Source organism: Blastomyces dermatitidis (assembly GCF_000003525.1).
Source record: "Blastomyces dermatitidis ER-3 genomic scaffold supercont1.2, whole genome shotgun sequence".
Classification (NCBI taxonomy): Eukaryota; Fungi; Ascomycota; class Eurotiomycetes; order Onygenales; family Ajellomycetaceae; genus Blastomyces; species Blastomyces dermatitidis.
In genome coordinates, this window is record NW_025544775.1 from 3,097,449 (window position 1) to 3,119,459 (window position 22,011).

Here is a 22,011-nt window from a genome sequence, read left to right on the forward strand (position 1 = left end):
GATAACTTTTTCATCTGTTCTCAAGTCTCAATCACCTGCTATACAGTATATTGACTCTATCTTTTTCTCAAGATTCTTCTGATGAAACTCTTCAGATTCCTCTATTACTGTCTCTTCATCAGTGAGATGATACTATCACATCTAAGTGACTCAGTCAATGAGAGAATTGTTTTCTCTCAATCACAAAAGATATAGAATGACATTCTCATCTATAATATTAACTATGTGAAGAAGTAGACTGCTCTTCTTAGAGATTTCTTCTGAGTCTGTGATCACACACTTCACTTGAATTATGTTAAAACAGTGATATTTTATTTCATCAGTAAATTTTACATAATCTGACAGATCTATCTTCTTTCAACTCTTCATTAAAAAAAAGAAATAGAATATGAAGTTAATATTCACTCTGAAGTCAAGTAGACATCTCACTGATATCTTCTCATTCAGAGTATGTATTGTAATCATAACATGAACTCAGAGATATAAGAATTATTAATTCTTCATTTCTTTCTCTTCTTTATCTTCTATGAATACATTTGTCAGAAGAGAAGTTAACTTTGAGAAGATATCTTCTCAGTTTCTTCTCTTCTTCAGCTTCTTACAATTACTGATATAGTGATTATCAGCTTCACAGTTGAAACAGATATCTTTATCAAATTTTTTTTAACATTTCTTCACAGTGAGTGAAGAATCAGAACACTTGAAATTCTTCTTTACTTTCTTCACACTGAAGTCATCACAGTATTATTTAGATTCTGTTATTAATTACTTAGAAGAGATCTTATTAGCCTTTTTCTTAAAGAATTGATTATTTAAATAGATTCAGAAAGTCAGATTGACAAGCTCAGTGTGATTAATTGATAAACTCTGATATTATAATATCATTGATCACACCTTGTGAGTCAGCTTTGTGAGATAAAGCTGTGTTTTTAATTGATTCAAATCATCAGTCAATTTCTCTCAATATTCTTCAAATCTTGCATTGAAATTGAAAGAATTCTCATCATTTCATTAATGTAATGAGTTGAATCACTGTATCACTGTGAAGCTGTGATTATGATGATCTTTAATTTGATTCAGTAGAAAGTCCTTGAATTCTTCTCAAGTCATGACAGTATTGATATGCTCAAGCTTTCTCTTCTTAATGACTTAAGTAGTCACAGAGATATCTTCAAGAAGGTTGACAGTGTATATTACTTATATCTCATGAGTATTATACTGACTCACATTAAGATAGAATTTTCATTCAAGAGTATGAGTAAAGCTGTAAAATTCAGATAAGATGTTTCTCTTATATCTTGAAGAATCTTCAACCTTAATCTCTCTATCTTCATAATAGATGTAGATGTGTAGAGACTGTGATAATAGCAGAGCAGTTGAAGAGCTCATGTCAAAATATGCAGTGAGTTCAGAAATCTCAGATTTCTGCTGAGATAGAGATGTACACACTCTAGAGAATAATGTAATGTTTTCTTCAGAGAGTGAGATTGAGTCAGTTTCAGTGCAGATATGTGAGATCATATTAATCTTGTTAGAGCTCAACTGATTCAAACTTATAATCAGATTAAGTGATTCAAATTGTAATGTAATGAAACTGAAGCAGTGACTAGTCAGTGATATTATATAAAGATAGTTATTTGAGAAGCTGTATGAGTGAGCTTGACTATCTTACTTGAATAGTGAGCTTGTAGACTACAGAGTTATTGCAAGAATATCACAGATATGATACTTAGTATACTAAGAAAATTGTATGAGACATGCAGTAACTCTTATATATATTTCAGTAGAAGAAAAATAAATTACTGACTTCTTTCATAAGAAGTCAGCATCTAGCTATTCTATATAGATAATGAGTGGATACCTTCTCTCATTTCATGAGTGAGAATAGTCAGAGTAATACCTCAGCAGTGTCTCACTGTTAAGAAAAAGTAATCTGCTGACCTTATATAGAAGCAGGGTTCTTATATTCATCAATCAGATCTTTCTATGATATATCTGAATAATATCATAGAGTGGTTGAAAACTGGTTTGAACAGGATGAAATCATCCACATGAAAGCAATGAGCCGTGTGGAACCGCAATGAGGCCTTGACGCGGCCGGGAGCGTGACAAGTGATCTGTAAGTGATAAATGAGAGTCATCAGTTTCTTCAGAGTTAAGAGCTTAGAGTCTTACTTAATGAGCTTATTCTATATATCTTTATTCAGTCTCTTTATAAATATTATTATTCAGATATTATTTCAGAGCTCTGTTTTCACAGATCTTAATTTATATTATAATTTTATAAAGTACTGTGAGTAGTCTTCATCAGATTTCTTATCTCTTTTTCTAATATTAATAATTATAACTCAGATATTCTCTATCTGACTTATAAAGACTTTTAACTTATTCTCTAGATAGATCTTGAGAACAAATCAGTAGAATCTCTTATAATTATTCTCTAAATAATTCAGTCAATTCTTAACTTTGATATAGTAGAGATCTATTATTATATAGATAACAGCTTTTTCATCTTTTATATCACACAGCTGAGCTTGTAAGTCAATTTCAAATACAAACTTATAAAAGCTTTTATAGATTGTGATTTGATAGATAATCTTAAGTAATTATAGCTTAAGAAAGTTTCTTTTCAGTTCATAAGTATCTCTGAAGATTATGTCTAGAGACTCAGTTTAAGAGTGTTTACAGATAGTAAGCATTTCTTATAGAAAAATAGCTTAATTCTGTGAGAGATGCTCAAGAATGTTCTTTACTAAGATTGATTTATTCATGAGTTTGAAGAGTTCTTCTATTACAGATGTAGAGAATAATGTTCTATGAGTAATTAACAAGTTCTCTGAGACTTCTTTTACAGAGATTATTCATAATTCAGATGACTACTTCTGAGTGTCTGTAGTAGAGTTTACAGAGATTGAAGTATACAAGTTTCTAATTCTTTCAGTTATAACAGATGATTACTGACTGACAGAGCTTGAAATATAAGAATAAGTGCTCATAGAAAATTATTCAGATATTTACAGCTTGACATGATATATACTGTTATCTACTAGAAGTATTCACAGTAGAAAGATAAAATGTAGAGATTAAATATATAATAGTATTTAAGCTGAGTTATAAATAGTATTTGTGAACTTCAGTCTATATAGTTGTGTGTAGTCAAGAGCTGCTAACTCTATTAATTACATAAGAGATAGAAATAGAAGTAAAGAATCTGTGAGAAGCGGGATTTCTTACAGCTATCTGAACTGGCTTTTAAGTCTCTGAGATTACATCTGAAGAAGCCGCTGATCAATGTTAATAAGAGATATGTATTAACTGTAACTGATTCAGACATATTACTTTTAACTGTTAATCAGTCTATATATCTTCTCATTTAAAAGAAAGATTAATACTGTCAGTCTACATCAAATACATTACATTAGAGAAAGATTCAGAAGATAACTATGAAGATATCTTACTAAAATAGGGAAAAGATTAGCTTCTGCTCAAACTTATAAGCAGAAGCTTAAAGAGATTGAATAATAATAATTTAAAGAGAAAATAGTAATGAATGTAATTCTTATATCTACTGTGATAAATAATATGTATAATAGAAAAGTCATGATAGATAGTAATCTATATTACTATGCAATGATTAAATCTTCAGTTGTAAGACACTGTAATCTTCAGTATATTCTCTTACTAAAACTCTGACTTCTTACAGAATTTAATGACTTAAAAGATGTTGAAATCTGTTACATGATAAAACTAAACATAGATGTTAAAGAATATTAATATGAAGATACTTATATATATAAAGTTAATAATCTTGACTATAATTTTATACTAGAACTTGTCTGACTATCTGAACAAGGCATTTTATTAAATACTTAAAACAGAAGTTTAATATTCTCTAATGATAATTGAGTTCATAAGAATGATATTTACAAGACTATGAATCTGACACAGATCTCTGTCAATACTTATAAAATACTCTGAAAGAACTTCTGATAAAGTCACTGACAAAGTTAATAGTAGAATTATGTGATAATCTACTCTGTCAGTCTGACTAATATTAAAACAGCTCTAGAAAAGTTATTTTATATTATAATAACAGATTCTCATATAAAACTCTCTTAATAATATTATGAATATCTAGATATCTTCTGATAAGATAATATTACAAATCTAGTTCTCTTATAAGACTCAGAAGTAGATTACAGTATTAAGCTGAAAAAGAAGAATGATAAGAATTCTGAATTACAGTGAGACTCTGCCCCGGTGGCTGAATGGTTAATGCGGCCACCTGGTAGCGCCTTGGCTTGGGAAACCAAGGCGCGTGGGTTCGAAACCCGCAGGGGATACATTAAATCCGGAACTCAAGCACCTCAGGTTTCTAATAAATACAGAGGTGTACAAATCGCTTCAATGAATTGCTCTATGTTCCTGGGCTGAGAAGTTATTATCGCATGTATCTAATTGTCACTTCTTTGTATTTTCCTATGTTCTTGTTATCTTGGCATGGTCTCAACACCTGTATTTCCTTCTGTATAATCAACACTTGACCTGTATTTAACATCACGCAAGGACTCATCATAAGCTCCGCTTGCATATGAGTATAATGAAAGAATAATAATAATAATAACAGTGAGACTCTCTTTATAACATATTCTGAGATGAACTTCTTCTTCTTCAAAAACACTTAATAATCTGTTGAATAAAGAATTTATATATGTTAGTAACTCTTCTGCTGCAGCCTCTATTCTCTTTATAAAAAAATCAGATAAAGAACTCTGATTCTATGTGAACTATCAAGAACTGAACAGATTAATAAAGAAAGAGTATTATTTCTTATCTCTTATCAATAAAACTCTAACATGTATTGAAAAAGCTCAATAATTTATAAAACTAAATATTATCACTGCTTTTCATAAGATTCATATCATTGAAGAAGATAAGTAACTTACAGTATTCTGAACATAATATAATCTCTTTGAATAAGTAGTTACATCTTTTGAATTAATTAATATTTTCAGTATATTTCAGAAGTATATCAACTAAGTACTCTGAGATTTTCTTAATAAGTTTATATCTGCTTATCTCAATGACATTCTCATCTTCACTGATAAGTTTAGAAAAGAATATTAAGAATATATACAAAGAGTATTATAATAACTATAAGAAGCAGAACTATTAATAGACATAGATAAATGCAATTTTAAAGTTAAGAGTATGAAGTATCTAGATTTTATTCTAGAAGCTGATAAGAGAATCTGAATGAATTCTGAGAAAGTCTCTACTATTCTTGAATAAGAAACTTCATACACTGTGAAAGATATATAAAGCTTCATTGAATTTATCAACTTCTATTGACAATTTATAAACTATATTAAATAATCTCTTAAGAGTTCTATTAATCTGAGATATTAAACAGTATCAGATTCTTTGTCTGAAACTACAACTATTATTTCTCTATCATCTCATAAAAAGATTGTAGAAAAGATCTACTAAAACTGCTTAATATTCTTAATAGAATCTGATAAGATGTACTAATTAACTCTACTATTAATCTTCTTAAGAATAAGAGTTGTAGAAATATTCTGATTATTATTAACTGATTAAGTAAAGATATAATATTGAAATCTTGTAATAAAATGAATACTGAACAGATCACTGAAGCTTTCTTACAAAGCTTATTCTATTAGATATATAACTTGATGAAATCTATAGTATCTGACTGAGATTATCAATTTATAAACACTCTCTGAATAAGAATCTGTCAAGTTCTCAAGATTATATACTGTTTATTAACTACTTATCACTCTGAGACTGATAATGCATTAGAATAAATAATTCAGACTATAAAGAACTATCTTTATAAGTTCTGTAATTATTTATAAGATGATTAATATAATCTTCTTCTATATATAGAGATTGCTATTAATGATTAAGACGCTGTTTCAACAGATATAAGCTCATTCTTTCTTATACATAGTTATTAAATAAAGATATTGAGTTTTCTAGAGATTATACAGTTTATACTGAATTTCTGTAGTCTAATTCAGCTCACTGATAATATAGTAATAAAGCTTTAAAATGTCTGTGACTGAGCAGAGATCTTTATAGCAAGTGTTAAATAAGATTAAGAGAATTAAATTAATATTTATCAAGATCTTTCTCAGTAATATAAGATAGAAGATCTAATGTAATTACATCTTAAAAATATACAGATTATATATTCATCTCATACACTGAACTATTATCATGTTAAATTCAAAGTGATAGAAGTTCTAAGCAGTTACAACTACTATCTTGACATCTCATCAGGGATTTATAATGTCTTTTATACAAACTTACTTCACTATACTATCACTGACTTATTCTCTTCTCAACTGACTTTTAACTGACAGCTGTCAGAGATCATAGAAGAAGACAATGAACTTGAATAAAAGATTGAAGATATTCTTAATGAAAGGCCTCACAGCTGCAGCTGATAATATCTTATAAAATGAGTTAGTTACAATTATCTGATTTGAACTCTGAGCTCTATATTATCTGAAACAGCAGCTCTCAACTGATGAGAACTACACACTTACAACTCTATCTCACTTCTGAAAAGAGAGAACTAATATAGTAGACTACACTCAATTGATAGATCATTTCATTACACTTCATAGATTTTTACTGAAAGCTCTAATTCTTAGTCACTGATTTATTTCATTACATCTTATAGATTTCTGATGAAAGCTCTGATTCTCAGCTGCTAATTCTCAGTTGAGAAACTTATAGAGTTTCTATTCTTTCACTCTGAAGCTTTATCTTATATGCATATAAATATTCACTTCAATTATCAATTCTCATACTATCTCTTTTATTTTCCTTCTCTAATATTTTTTACTTTTATTATATAAGACCTATATCTTAATACTGATCTATTCAGTGTAGATCTCTTACATGAATAAATGAATAAGAACTGAAATAGAGTTTATATATACTATAAAGAGATTTTTTTAATAGCTATTTAATACTGTATAAAAGAAGAGAGTTATATCTTTAAATATTATATTTATATTTACTACTACTAATTTATATTTATTCAATTTAGAATGAGTTCTTAAAAAGCTTATAATACAGTTTTACACTCTCTTAGATATATAATATTAATTAAGAATCTCTACTTCTATTATTAATATATATAAATTAATAAAGTAAGTTAAATAATAGTAATATTAAATATCTAGTAATCTTAACTAGACTGACAGTGTGACCGTGTCTGAGACCAGAATCAAACTTTACAGTTATTATATTGTCTAAAAGTATTACTTCTGATTATGATTTGTGTTCATCACATTGATCTCAAATTATGTTATTTCAAATATTAAAGATCTCAGATTTACTTTTCAAATAAAAATCTAGTCTTAGATAAAGAATATATTTAAATTCTTAGTCATATTTTCATTCTGATCTCATTATTGAAAATGATATTAAATGAGATTATGAAATCATTTCTCACTTACATAATATTATAACATAGTACTCATTTGTTGAAAATTCAATAGAGAGTATTATCAAATATTATTACTTTTTTAAATATAGATTATAATTAATATCATTTTAATTAAAAAAAATATAAAATACAAAAAAAAAAATAAAACAATAATAAGAAAAAATCACAATAAAAAAAAGAGAAAGAAAAAAAGAAGAGAAAGAAAAAAAGAGAAAGAAAGAGAAAGAAAAAAAATAAAAAAAAATAAAAAAATAAAAAATAAAAATAAAAAAAATCAAGATTGTAGAACTGTAACACTCTTAAAATACTCACTTCTCAGAGTCTTTACAATATTTATTATTAACTGTGTATTTCTCACAGTAAGAGTAACAGAGCTGTAATGAGTTATTATCTTAATATTATCTAATAAATAATCAGTATATATCTATATAATTGTGAATAATTAGAAAATATACACTTAAAAAGTGTGATCAGAGTGAACTCTGCTGTCACTTAAATAATATCAAGAATAGAATACTGAAATTAATGATTTCTTTCATTGATTTCATAGATAAGACATGTAAAGATGATCTTGAAAAATATAAGATTCTCTGACTTCTGATAAAAACAGATCTTATAAAGAGACTCTATTTTCATTATATCAGAGACTGAGTGTTATTAAAAAGTATTACTTTAATACATATACACTTACTGCAGTGATTCACTCTCTGTGTATATAACTGAGAATTATAACTTTCTTATATCACACAGCTCTCTCTGAGATGCTGCTGCTGATTTGTAATTCATACAGTCTCTTAGTTCAGTACATACTGTATATATACAGCTCTGTGTACTGAGGTCATATTAATTATTATAGTCTGATATAGTACTCACTTTTCACAGACTATGTTTCATTTAATTAAAAAAAGAGAGAATGTGACTACTGTTTTATTTAAGAGAGAGTGAGTAATTAAATCTGTAGAAGATAATTTAATTTCTTCTGCATTTAAAATTTAATTAGTCTATACTCTTCAATTTGAGAATTTCTGAGAGTGTTTTAATAGTTTTCATATCAGCTTGAAATTAGTGATTGATTGAAGAAGAGAAAAGAGAGAAGAAAGAAATAAAAATAACTTATCTTTATAATATGAAAATAAATAATTACTGTAATTATTTATTCTAGTAATAAAGATCTGTTTTCTGCATGTATCTCTGATACAGATTATATAATAACTGCATATAAAGAATATCAACAGTGTATGTATTAAATAAAGATAATATTACTATATAATACTGTAGCTGTTTCTGTACATCACTGAAAGCTGTTAATATTTTCTTTGAGTCTCTTTATATTTAATAAGTTAGTAATATATTTCAATACACTCTCTCTTTTATTATTATTATTATTATTATTATTATTATTATTATTATTATTATTATCATCACTATTATTATTATTATTATTATTATTATTATTATTATTATTATTATTATTATTATTATTATATCATTTCTGACTGTCTCTTCTATCTTCACTTCTCTTCAACACTTACTGAAATCAATTATATTATTCTTCTTTAAATATTCTATGATTCTGTGAATTGCTAAGGTGTGTGAGCACTATTACAGATTGAAGAGAGAGAAGAAGAAGATATTTCAGTGAGAGAAGACAGATTATAAAACATGTTATAATATCTTGAAGAGACTCTGTAAAAGAGTAGAATAATAATAATTTTAAGTAATACTTCTGATAGATTTAGACTGAACTAAGTATAGAAATAATATGAATGACATCATCTATAAAAGATTGAAGAAGAAGACAGTGAAGAGTCTTATACAGTAGTGATAAGATCAGAAGAAGTTCTGAGAATAATTTAAGATCAAGATAAAGAGAGAGAGAGAGAAGAAGAGTATTACTATAAATAAGTAATAATAGAAGAAGATTGAGAGAGTATTGAAGTAAGAGATAAAGAAGTCAAAACTGATAAGTTTTTTATTTATTAAAAGATAATGATTTTTAATAATACTTCTGTTCTCTAATTGATTAGCTGAAGCTGACAGAGAAGAAGAAGATTAAGATCTTATTCAGGTCTTGAATACACTTTATAATTCAGAATATTGAGAAGACAGCTCTGCTCTCTGAGTATATCAATCTACTTACTGCTGAGATGAAATCTGAGACAGCAGATCAGAAAATGCAGAATTTTAAGATACAGATTAATCTGACTGAGAGAGAGCAGTGAGAACTCTTCTCTGAGAAGATAGTGAAGAGAGATTTTAAGATAATTATTATCTCAGATAAGAAGAAGAAGAAGAAGAAGAATAAGAAGTAAATTATAAAGAATAATAAGAAGAATGAGAAAGAGAAGAAAAATAATAAGTAGAAAAAGTTATTTTCTTTTTATATTAGTTAGTTATAAGTTCATAATTATTAATAATTGAAATTAATTTTGAGTTTTTAAAAATTATTGTACAAGTTGTAATCAAGTCAGGAATAATATATATATATATATATATTTAACTATCATGATTCATAAATCACTATAATATATAAGTATTAATGATTTTTCAATATTAATATTCATAATATTAATATATTTTTAATAATATTATCTAATAATATAATTTAGTAATACTCTCTTTTTCAATATTAATATATTTCAAGAAATATGACAGAGATTAATCAAGATTATTTATTTACTTTTATACATTGATAATATTCAATCTGAGTTAGTACTAAAATTATAATTAAGCTAAGAAATAAGATTATTTTCTCTTATATTAATTCTTCTTACACACATCAGTGATTAGTTATTGAAAATAAATTATTATCTTTTTCAAATTATTATCATATCTTCTGAATTCACTTCTTTCACTGCTTTTATTTCTATTAAAGATTTATAAACTCTTTAAGAAATCACTGTAAATTACAAAGTTTATATTATTTATAATTCAATACAGAATACTCTTTTTTAATTATAATAAATAATTACTTCATTCTTCACATCTGATTCCAGGTCATGAAATTTATAAAAAACTCAATACAAATACTGAGATGAACTATGAAATAATTATTAATAGATTGTATTATAGATTACTGAAGAGTTATCTCTCTGCTATAATTACTATAACTTTATTCAGAAATATTCATTATAAACTGATTATAACTCTGAAAAAATTTTCTGATATCTGAAGTTATCAGAATACAGATAATAAAAGAAAAATAATTAGAAAATTACTACTGAGTTGATAAGTTACTCTATCAGATAATAATTTTTAATAATACTAACTTTCTACTTTGAAGAAAATTATGTGAAAATAATTATATATTAATACTGTAATGTGATGGAACCGAAGCGGTGGCTAGTCAGCAGCATCACATAGGAGTAGTTGTTTGAGAAGCCGTATAAGTGAGCTTGACTATCTTGCTTGAATAGCGAGCTCATAGGCTACAAGATTATTGCAAGGATATCACAGATATAATACTTAGTATACTAAGAAGATTGTATGAGACATGCAGTAACTCTTGTATATATTTCAGTAGAAGCAAAATGAATTACTGACTTCTTTGATGAGGAGTCAGCATCTAGCTATTCTATATAGACAATGGACAGATACCCTCCTCTCATTTCATAAGCAAGGATAGCCAGAGCGATACCTCAGTGATGCCTCATTACCAAGAAAGAGTAATCTGCTGATCTTGTATAGAAGTGAGATTCTCATATCCATTAATCAGATCTTTCTATAATATATTCAAATGATGTCATAGAGTGATTGAAAACCAGTTCAGACAGGATGAAATCATTCACATGAAAGTGATGAGCTGTGTGAAACTGCAACAGAGTCTTAGCACAGTCAGAAGTGTGACAATGTCCTTCTTCTTAAGAGCATAGTCTCTATGCTCTCAAGATTACTGAATTAGAAATTATCTTTGTTATATAGCAATGATTATCAACTGATTTGACAGCACATGTGCTGCATGTGATACAAAGGAATAGATGAGTTATTCTGCTGACTGTGTAGATCTTTCTTTTCTCATCTTCATTCAAATCAAACACATGATAAGTGGGTTTCTTATATATCAATTTGAAATGAGGAAAATGTAGTTAATAAGTGACTTGCAGATCTCTCATCATATTTTATTCTACATATGAAATTCCCTATAAAAGTGGTGTGTTTTAGAGACAAAGCTGACAGTAGTGACAGGATTTTTCAAAAAGATCCTCTTCTCTGTGAAACATTTTTCTTCTCTCTCCCTCAATTGCAACAGTGAGTGCATGAAAGTATCATTCTTGAAGAACAATCAAGGGCTTATTCTGATGTTTTCTAGTGAATAAACATCTTTGTGGTGCGGCAGTGGTCTCTGTGACTGTCAAGAAAGCCAGGTTGAAGACAGTGATGTCAATGAGCCGCGGGAGCACTGCTCTCATTGCCACACCTCCTCCTGCTTCTCTTATGGCCATGATGATTCTGCTGGTTGGTGCATCTATGTCTGATCTGTCCCCTGCCCCCTCTGCCGCTGTTGCGACACCGCCCCCCCCCCCAGCCAATACAGTGATGTATGACCCTGTGTGATCATTCAGAGAGAAACCTGGGGAGAGCTTGGTTTCAGAAACAGTGACTCTGAGAAGCTCAATCTGTAGTTCCCCTCCTGCAGCACGCCTGAGCCCTGCTCAGAATGCTGCTGAGTTGAGTCTGCAGAGTCCTGCAGTTCCTTTGTCTTCTCTCTGTGAGAAGGCTTCAGTGCAGTCTCTGACTGGCACTGCTACTTATCTGTACTGCATCAAGCAGCTGAAGAAGAAGAGGATTTTATACACTCACTTCTTCTCTCACTTCTATTATTTCTGTTATATCTGTAACAACAACTCCTGCCTCTCTGTAAGTATTATCTCACAGGAAGACATTATATTGATTCTGATAAGAAGTCTAGGTACTCAAGTAGTACAGAGCAAGAGTCTCAGAGCTTCAAGTGTTGATGAATTCTGTCAAGACTGAAGAGATCTCTCTTACTCATCTGTAAAAGAAGATGAAAATGTGAGTCTCTGAGATGAAAAAACACCTCAGAATGACTGATCTTAAGAAGAGATCAGTCAGTGCTGCTGTTGAAAGTGTCACAGAGATTAATTACTGATTAAAGAGAATCTCACTTCAACTGAAGCAGATGACTGAGATGCTTTGTAAGTTGATAAGTTAACATTTTATGCATTTCTCATGCTCTTCTGCAGTGCTGCAGCACTAACTTCTCAGCAGATAAAGATATCAGTGTTAGAGACTTCAACAGTGAAGAATGAGTTTGATGAGAGTGTGATTATTGATAAGTAAGTTCTGAGATTCTCTCTTTTTACTTTTTCAGCAGGCTGCAGTCTCATTAGATTAGTAGTAGTCTGTAGATTGATTAATATTAATCTTTTTATTGATTTCAAATATCTCTTTCTTTTCCTTATTAATCACTTCAGGAATTTTACACTTGTGTAGTCTTATTAAACTTCTAAAAAATCCTTTAAGAGAAAATAGAAGAAGAGTGCTACAGAGTCTACAAGACACTGACTCATCACTGCAAGATTATCTCTAAAAAACCCTTTGAGAAAAATGAGAAGTCTCAAGTGACATTTCTTATTCAACATCTCTGATGTGTAACAGAGCAGTCTCTACTAGTCACCTCATAGGTTGCAATCTCTTTCTCAGCATTTTTCAAATGCTCAAGCAGTTCTCATAAATTCTCTGATGATGAATAATCTTCTCATTTAATGAGATATTGAAGCTTGCTGTAATATGTTCACTTGTTCAATATTTTCTTCATAAGATATTCAGTATCACTCTTAATCTTGATGTCATTCAGCTGAGGCAGCTCTGTCTTGAAGCATTGCTTATAGAGCTTCAAATAGAAAATGTGAAAAACAGAATGAATTGATTTCAATTCTGTGAGTAATTTCAACTCATATGTCTGCTTACTTATCACTCTTGTTATCAGGAAAGATTCTAGTCATCACTCACTGAGCTTCTTACACAGTCTCATTGTCTTGATGTTCTTTGCTAAAAGTAGCACTTGATTCTCTATCAAGAACTTCATTGAAAGATGTTTTTGATTGTAGTATTTCATCTACTGCTTCTGAATGTGATGAATGCTTTTCACTGCCTTCTTATGAATTTTGTTCAAAAGTTTCAATCTCACTTTTACTTCTGACACTGAGAGATACTCTGTTCTCTGTACCTGTCTGACATTCTGACTGTCTATTTCTCTCTTTGAAACATTGTTCACAATGTCACTGAATAACAAAGGATTATATTCATAATAAGCATAGAAAGGAGATATCTTTAAGATTGCATTCTTTGCATTGTTATATATGAATTCAGTGATCAGAAGATGTTTGAGTCAATCATTCTGATGATATGAACAGAATACTTGAAGATGCTGTTCTAGTGTCTGATTCTGATGTTCAGTCTGACCATCAGTCTGTGAATGAAATGCGGTACTGAGAAGACATCTTATTGTAAGATGATAGCAAAAAGCCGACCAGTACTTGCTGATAAAGAGGGATTCTTGATCTGTTATCAATGATTTTGAAGCATCATGATTATGAATGATAGTATCTAAAAACAGATCAGTCAATTCAGAGGCTTTAACCTTTTTATGAATAGAGATATATCTGGTCATCTTCATGAAGTAGTCAACAATGATCAAAATTGAGTCATATTCTTTGACTCTTATCAACTTCAGCAGGTCAACTATGAAATTCATTGATAGATTCTGTTATAAGTTCTTTGAAACAGACAGTGATGTCAACTCACTGTATTACTTATATCACAGAATCTTTATTCTTTAACAGACATTGTAAGTTTCAATATACTCTTTGACATCTGTCTGAAGCTTATCTCAAGTGTATTTATGTTTTAGAAGCTTCTCAGTCTTCTCTAACCCAAAGTGCCCCACATGGGAATCATTATAATGAATTCTCAATAACTTCTGGCGCACTGCCCTGCTATGAGAGATAAAGACTGAATCATTCAGCAGTAGGAGTTCACATTCTTCTAGTTATCAGTGACTTGATTCCTTAGCAGCATCATCTCACTCAGAGTCTGTCTCTTTCAAGTTCAAATCAGATTCTTTCTTCTTCAACTTTTGAATTCAAGCTGCAGTAGAGATGTCCCTCTTCTATAACTCTTCAATGAATTTTAAAAGTAGTCAGATTAAAAGATTGTAGACTGTTTCATTCTTTGTCAATTCAATGATTGTAAGATATGACATGAGAAGCTCATGATCTTCAGTGTCAGTTCTTCATGAAGACTCAGGTTCTCTTTCACCTTCTATACTGAGTCACACAGCTGCCTCTCCGGCGCCATTTTCAAGCTTTAGAGAACCTCAATCCCCTGCAGCCAGCTTCTTCTGCAGTGATGACAGAGATTCTTTTGTAGAATTCTTCTCTGCATCAATGATATTATAATCAGGCCATCTAGACAGCACATCAGCAGGGTTAAGCTGACCTGAATGATATTGAATATAGAAATCATACTCTGAAAGCAGCTCTGCTCACCTGACTTGATATTCTGTCAAGCTCTTTGTTGTCAAGAAGTAACACAGATTTGCATGATCAGTGAGGACTTACACTGAGTACTTACTACTCTGAAGATAATGTCATCAGATCTTAAAGAATTTAATAATTGCTAACATCTTCTGATCATGAGTATCATACCTTCTCTGCATGAGTGATAACTTCTTGAAGAAGAAGGTCACTGATCTTCATTCACAGCATCTTGTAGACTTCATGAAAAAGCCTTCTCTCACAGATAATTCATTATCTGTTTCCTCAGAAGTGATTATTCTCTGATTCTTTCAATGTTGAAAGGTCTTCAGTGTCAACTGTGAAAAGATTTCACAGATCTCATTCTCAGATATGTCAGTCTCACACTGACTGAGTAAGTTGAGATTAAAGTGATTCAGTATTATGACATCTGTGAAAGCTTGTTTCAATTCTGCAAACACCTGCACAGCATCTTGAGTGAGGATAAACAGTTCTGTTTTTCTGTCTTTCATACTTTTCTTCAACAGATCTGTAAGAGAGGCAGTAATCTGTGAATATGCATAGATGAATCATCTATAGAAATTCACAAATCCTAGAAACACCTGCACCTCGCGGTACATCCGCAGCACTGGCCAGTTCTCAATGATGGAGACTCAGCTCCTGTTCATTGAAATGTCATTCATCTTAATAACATAATCTAAGAAATCAATCTCCTGCATGTAGAACAAGCATTTTTCAGTGTTTGTATAGAGTTAATACTATCTCAAGTGACTCAATACTTCTCAAACATGAATATTGTGTTCTTTCTCTGTTTTTGAGAAGATTAGAATGTTATCCAGGTATACTATGCAGGAGACATTAACAAGGCCCTGCAGTGTCTCATTTATATAGGTCTGGAAGATGGCTGGAGCATTACAAAGATCAAAAGATAAAACAAGATATTCAAAATTACTGTACTTGATATGAAAAGCTGTTTTTCAAACATTGTCTTCATTAACTCTGATTCTATGATAGACATTCTGTATATCAATCTTCAAGAACATCTTTGCTTCAGATAATTGATTAATCATCTCATCAATTAACAGTAATGAATAGTGATTCTTAACTATCATCTTATTGAGACCTCTGTAGTCTATGCATAGACATAGCCTATCATCCTTCTTGAGTACAAAGAGTATAGATGTCTCTGTCAGACTCTTTGATGAATGTATTCAGTTCTTTGATTGCACTTCTTCAAGATATTTATGCAGAATATTCAACTTCTTTACAGACAAGTTGTAAAGAGGCCTGTACAGTGCTGTTGCACTGTCTTCAAGACAAATCTTATATTATATCTTGATATCAGAAAACTTCACTGCTTTCTTTTCTGAAAAGACATTCTTAAAATCTGTAAAGAGATATCATGTATATTCATCTTCAATGACAGATACTGCTGCTAATCTTGCAGTGAGAGTGATGACTTCTCCACCTGTCTCCAAGTCTCAATCACCTGCTACACAGTATATTGACTCAATCTTTTTCTCAAGATTCTTCTGATGAAACTCTTCAGATTTCTCTATTACTGTCTCTTCATTAGTGAGACAGTACTGTCACATCTGAGTGACTCAGTCAATGAGAGAATTGTTTTCTCTCAATTATGAGAGACCTAGAATGACATTCTCATCTATGATGTTGACTGTGTGAAGAAGCAGACTGCTCTTCTTAGAGGTTTCTTCTGAGTCTGTGGCCACACACTTTGCTTGAATTATGTTAAAATGATGACATTTTGTTTCATCTGTAAATTTTGCATGATCTGACAGACCTATCTTCTTTCAATCCTTCATTAAAGAAAAGGAATAGAATATGAAGTTGACATCTGTCTCAGAGTTAAGTAGACATCTCACTGATATCTTCTTATTCAGAGTATGCATTGTGATTGTAACATGAACTCAGAGATATAAGAATTATCAATTCTTTTCTTTCTCTTCTTTATCTTCTATGAATATGTTTGTCAGAAGAGGAGTTGACTTTGAGAAGATGTCTTCTCAGTTCCTTCTCTTCTTCAGCTTCTTACAATCACTGATATAGTGATCATCAGCTCTGCAGTTGAAACAGAGATCTTTATTAAATCTTTTTTAATATTTCTTCACAGTGAGTGAAGAATCAGAATGCTTGAAATTCTTCTTTACTTTCTTCACACTGAAGCTGTCATGACACTGTTTAGATCCTGTTATTGATTACTTAGAAGAGATCTTATTGACCTTTTTCTCAGAGAATTGATGATTCAAATAGATTCAGAAAGCCAGGTTGACAAGCTCAGTGCAATTGATTGATGAACTCTGATATTATGATATTATTATTCACACCTTGTGAGTCAGCTTCATGAGATAAAGCTGTGTTTTTAATTGATTCAAATCATCAATCAGTTCCTCTCAATATTCTTCAAATCTTGCATTGAAATTGAAAGGATTTTCATTATCTTGTTGATGTAATAAGTTGAACTGCTGTATTATCATGAAGCTACAGTTGTGATGATCTTCAATTTGATTCAGTAGAAAGTTCTTGAATTCTTTTCAAGTCATGACAGTATTGATATACTCAAGCTCTCTCTTCTTAATGGCCCAAGTAGTTGCAGAGATGTCTTCAAGAAGATTGACAGTGTATATTACTCATATCTCATAAGTATTATACTGGCTCAGATTAAGGCGGAATTTCCATTCAAGGATACAGATAAAGCTGTGGAATTCAGACAAGATGTTTCTCTTGTATCTCAGTGAATCTCTGATCTTAATCTCTCTATCTTCATGATAGATGTAGGTGTGTAGAGGCTGCAGTGGTGGCAGGGCGGTTGAAGAGCTCATGTCAAAATGTGCAGCAGGTTCAGGAATCTCAGATTTCTGCCAGAGTAGAGATGTATGTGCTCTAGGAAATGATGTAGTGTTTCTCTCAGAGAGTGGAATCAGATCAGTCCCAGCATGAGTGCATGAGATCATATCAGTCTGTTAGAGCTTGACTGATTTAAACATGTAATCAGATTGAGTGATTTGAATTATAATATAATAGAATCAAAGCAGTGACTAGTTAACAGCATCACATAGAGGTAGTTGTTTGAGAAGCTGTATGAATAAGCTTGACTATCTTGCTTAAATAGCAAGCTCATAGGCTACAAGATTATTACAAGAATATCACAGATATGATACTTAGTACACTAAGAAGATTGTATAAGACACACAGTAACTCTTATATATATTTCAGTAGAAGTAAAACAAATCACTGACTTCTTTGATGAGGAGCCAGCATCTAGCTATTCTATATAGACAATGGGCGGATACTCTCCTCTCATTTCACAAGTGAGAATAGCTGAAGTGATACCTCAGCGGTGCCTCATTGCCAAGGAAGAGTAATCTGCTGACCTCATATAGAAGTGGGGTTCTCATATTCATCAATCAGATCTTCCTATAATATATCTGAATGATGTCATAGAGTGGTTGAAAACCGGTTCAGATGGGATGAAATCATCCGCATGGAAGCGATGAGCCGTGTGGAACCGCAACGGGGCCTTGGCGCGGTCGGGAGCGTGACAAATACTCTGATTTCATAACTCTTATCTGATAACTTCTGTGAATAATTACTTTATATATATATATCTCTGAATCTTTCTCTTCAATTAATTGAAAACTCTGAATTTCAAACACTTCTTCAAATGCTTAATTTAAATCTTTATATTTTATATCAATTCTATCTTCAGTTCAATCTCAAGATACATTACAAAGTTAATATATAATATCTAGAATCAGAGTTGAAGAATTATCAAAGAGTATCTCTTACAGTGAATATATAAACTAGTATAAATAATCTTACATTTATAAGAGTTACATGTTATTATATTAATGAGAACTGAACTTATTAAGAGATATTAATTGAATTTAAATCATTAATCAGTAGTTATACTGAGAATTATATAACAGAGATATTAATAACTGTGATTAATAATAACTATTAAGATATTAGTTTCAGTCTTCTTACAATTATAACTGATAATACTGTGAATAACTACATTATAATAAAGAGCTTGAAGTAAAAATTAACTTTGTATTTCTAAAATGATAAATAAGATCATATCTTTTATATTACTTATATGATTTAACTTATAATATAAATACTGATAAAGAATCTTAATATTGAGATGAAGAATAATAAGATAGCTGATTCTTGAGATGAGAATAAGATAAAAGTAATTACTTAAGTAACTTTTACATTTACTTTACAAAAGATAATAATTTTTAATAACACTTTTTAATATTACTTTTTAATAATGCTTTTTAATAATACTACTGTTAATTTTGAATAGATTAACTAATAATTTAAATATCACAGATTTAAAACATTACTAATGTAATTTATATCTTCTTTAAATAATAATAATAATTTCATAATATTTAATAAACAAATAAATCAGTTATATCACTGAATATGATACAGAATATTAGAATATAATGAAGTTCAATATATAAGATAACTGTTTAAGCTCTGTGATTATATCAGATAATTAATCATTAAGTGCAATACTCTGATCAGAAAAAGATTCAGATATTAAAACTTTCTAATATAAAGTGAACTTAGTTAAAATATATAATTGATTTACTGTTTCAGTTTTATAAGATAATAAAGACAGTTTTAATCACTTGTATATTAATACTACAGTCAGTCTGATAAGTATATAATAGTTTATTTACTTATTCTGAGAAGCAGTTGAATCACTTAAAAAGAAATTCAGTCTGAGATAATACTATAGTGTAGACTATTATTACTGTAAGAAATAAACTAATATATTATTACAGCAAAACTGAACAATCTTTTACAGAGTACTATACTATAGCAGCTCTACTAGATCTCTTCTATTAAGTTAATATCTACACTTCTCAAGATTGAACAGAGAAGAAATGAGACTTATATATTAAATTAATCTAAGACTACTATAATATCAACTATCAGAGATTTGAATAAGCAGATATTTAAGATATAAAGACAGTGAAATATAATTCTCTAGTAAATAATGATCTTTGATAATACTTCATATTATATAGAACTATAATACTAACTTTGAAATGAAACTTATATATATTAATTACAACTGAAAATCAGGCAAAACTATATACTTATAAAACTGAATTTAACTGCTATCTTCAAGATAATCTGATGAATTTACATATCAAATCAATTCTAGAGTTATAAAAAATTATTAAGAGTATATATTCAACTGTTACACTGATAATATATAATATTCTGACAATTTTATTAACAGAGATAAGAATAAAGTGAAAGTTCAACTTAAGTTGAGATATTTATCACTATTACTGAGAGCAATTATAAGAAGAAATAATCAAGAAACTTATGATTATAAAATATAAAATTATCAGACAGTTTAATACCTCTGATCACAGTATATCAGAGAAGTGTAGTTTTTATAAGAAAGTAAAGAATAAACTTACACAAGAATATATTTAATTATTTCATGAGTGTTATCAATAATTATTATCAAATTCTGATTATATAAGCAATTACTGAATGAACTGAATAGAACTGATTTTAATCTTCAGTCTCAGTCTCATTCTGATTTTAAAAGAATGATTATCTTTTATAGTTTATTCTGAGAAATTACTCTTATTTCACTGTTCTTCAATTAAATCTGATCATTTTTCATATCATTTCTCTCAGAAATGATTCATTTTCAGATTTTTTTAAGACTTGATTCTAATGAAACTTATACTAAGAAATGTATGAGATCAGATCAAATGAAATTAAATATGAAATTCATGATCTCACTTAGACTGACTGTGTGACCGTGTCTGAAACCAGAATCAGATTTTTTAATGATCTCATTATCAATTCAACTGATCTCATTACATAGTTTTAACATTAGATAGTAGTCTCATACTGTCTCAGTGAGACTTACTGTCTACTCTTATCACATTTTTCAAGTGAGATCATGATTTTCACTTCTCAATTTAAATTATTTTTATTACTTTAAATGACTTTAAATCTTATTTGAGTGTTATCAAAAAGTGTTACTTTTTAAAAAATTAAAAATAGTCTAAAAAAACCTTAAAATGTCTAAAAATAGTAACTTTATGCCAAGAATGGAACTAAATGAAACTAAATGAGATTACTTTCTCATTTTTTTCAAGTCATGGTTTCATTTTAAAATCTGATATATAGTTACTTTGCATGTTTTTTTGATAGTCAGTCTCAGCAGAATTCACGCCAAGAAATGTATGAGATCAGATCAAATGAGATTAAATGTGAAATTTATAGTTCTGATAATCAGTCTAATCTCACTGATCAGTCTAATCTTAACTAAGTAATTTATATAAGAAAAAATCTTACTTCTAATAAAGAGATTTCTCTAATAGAGAATAGACAGCTATAATAAGCTCTTCATTAAAAGAGAAGATATTATAAGTAAAATAGAGTAATAAAATTACTAGATTTTTCAAATTTATTATTAATATAGTTCTTTTCATCAGTAGAGATATAGATTATATATAAAAAAGTAATAACTTTTAAAGCAGTTAAAAAGAATAAGTAAACTTGTAAGAAAAATACTAAGTTATAATATATTATTCTTAAGAAATAGAAGAAGATAAATATTATAAAGAAGAGAATGAAGTAAGTGACAGCTTATTAAATAATAAAGTAGTAAATAGATATAAATAAGACTGTAAGAGCTGCTTAATAACAGATTAAAAAGAAGCTTAGAGATATAAAAAAGACTTAAGAGTAAAAAGAGAAGAAAGAATAAACTACTGTATAACAGTAATCACAGTTAAATAAGAAAAAAATTAAAGAATTTAAAAATTATCTTTCTAATCAGAAAAGTAGATTCTTGATTTTATAAAAAGTAACTAAATTACATTTTCAGAGCTCTGTCAGAGTACTTATAGATTCACTATCAGAGAAATCTGATAATATTATAATCTCTACTAATTTAATAACTAGTTACTCACTAAATCTGTCTTCATTTAAAATTTCATATTCTAGATAAGT

General features: G+C 29.3%; 1 protein-coding gene and 1 pseudogene across 2 annotated transcripts; one reads left to right on the top strand and one right to left on the bottom strand.

Moving 5' to 3' along the window:
* The first annotated feature begins 4,254 nt into the window (after window positions 1-4,254).
* On the top strand, window positions 4,255-4,343 carry BDCG_16414 (annotated as a pseudogene). Its single transcript has one exon. The product of its transcript is annotated as a tRNA-OTHER (tRNA).
* A 7,408-nt stretch (window positions 4,344-11,751) lies between these two features.
* Window positions 11,752-11,928, bottom strand: BDCG_16415 (uncharacterized protein; the record flags this gene model as incomplete). The annotated part of the gene is made up of 1 exon (XM_045425655.1): window positions 11,752-11,928. One exon carries the CDS (start codon window positions 11,926-11,928, stop codon window positions 11,752-11,754), a length of 177 nt encoding a protein of 58 aa, XP_045274147.1.
* Between the last annotated feature and the right edge of the window lie 10,083 nt (window positions 11,929-22,011).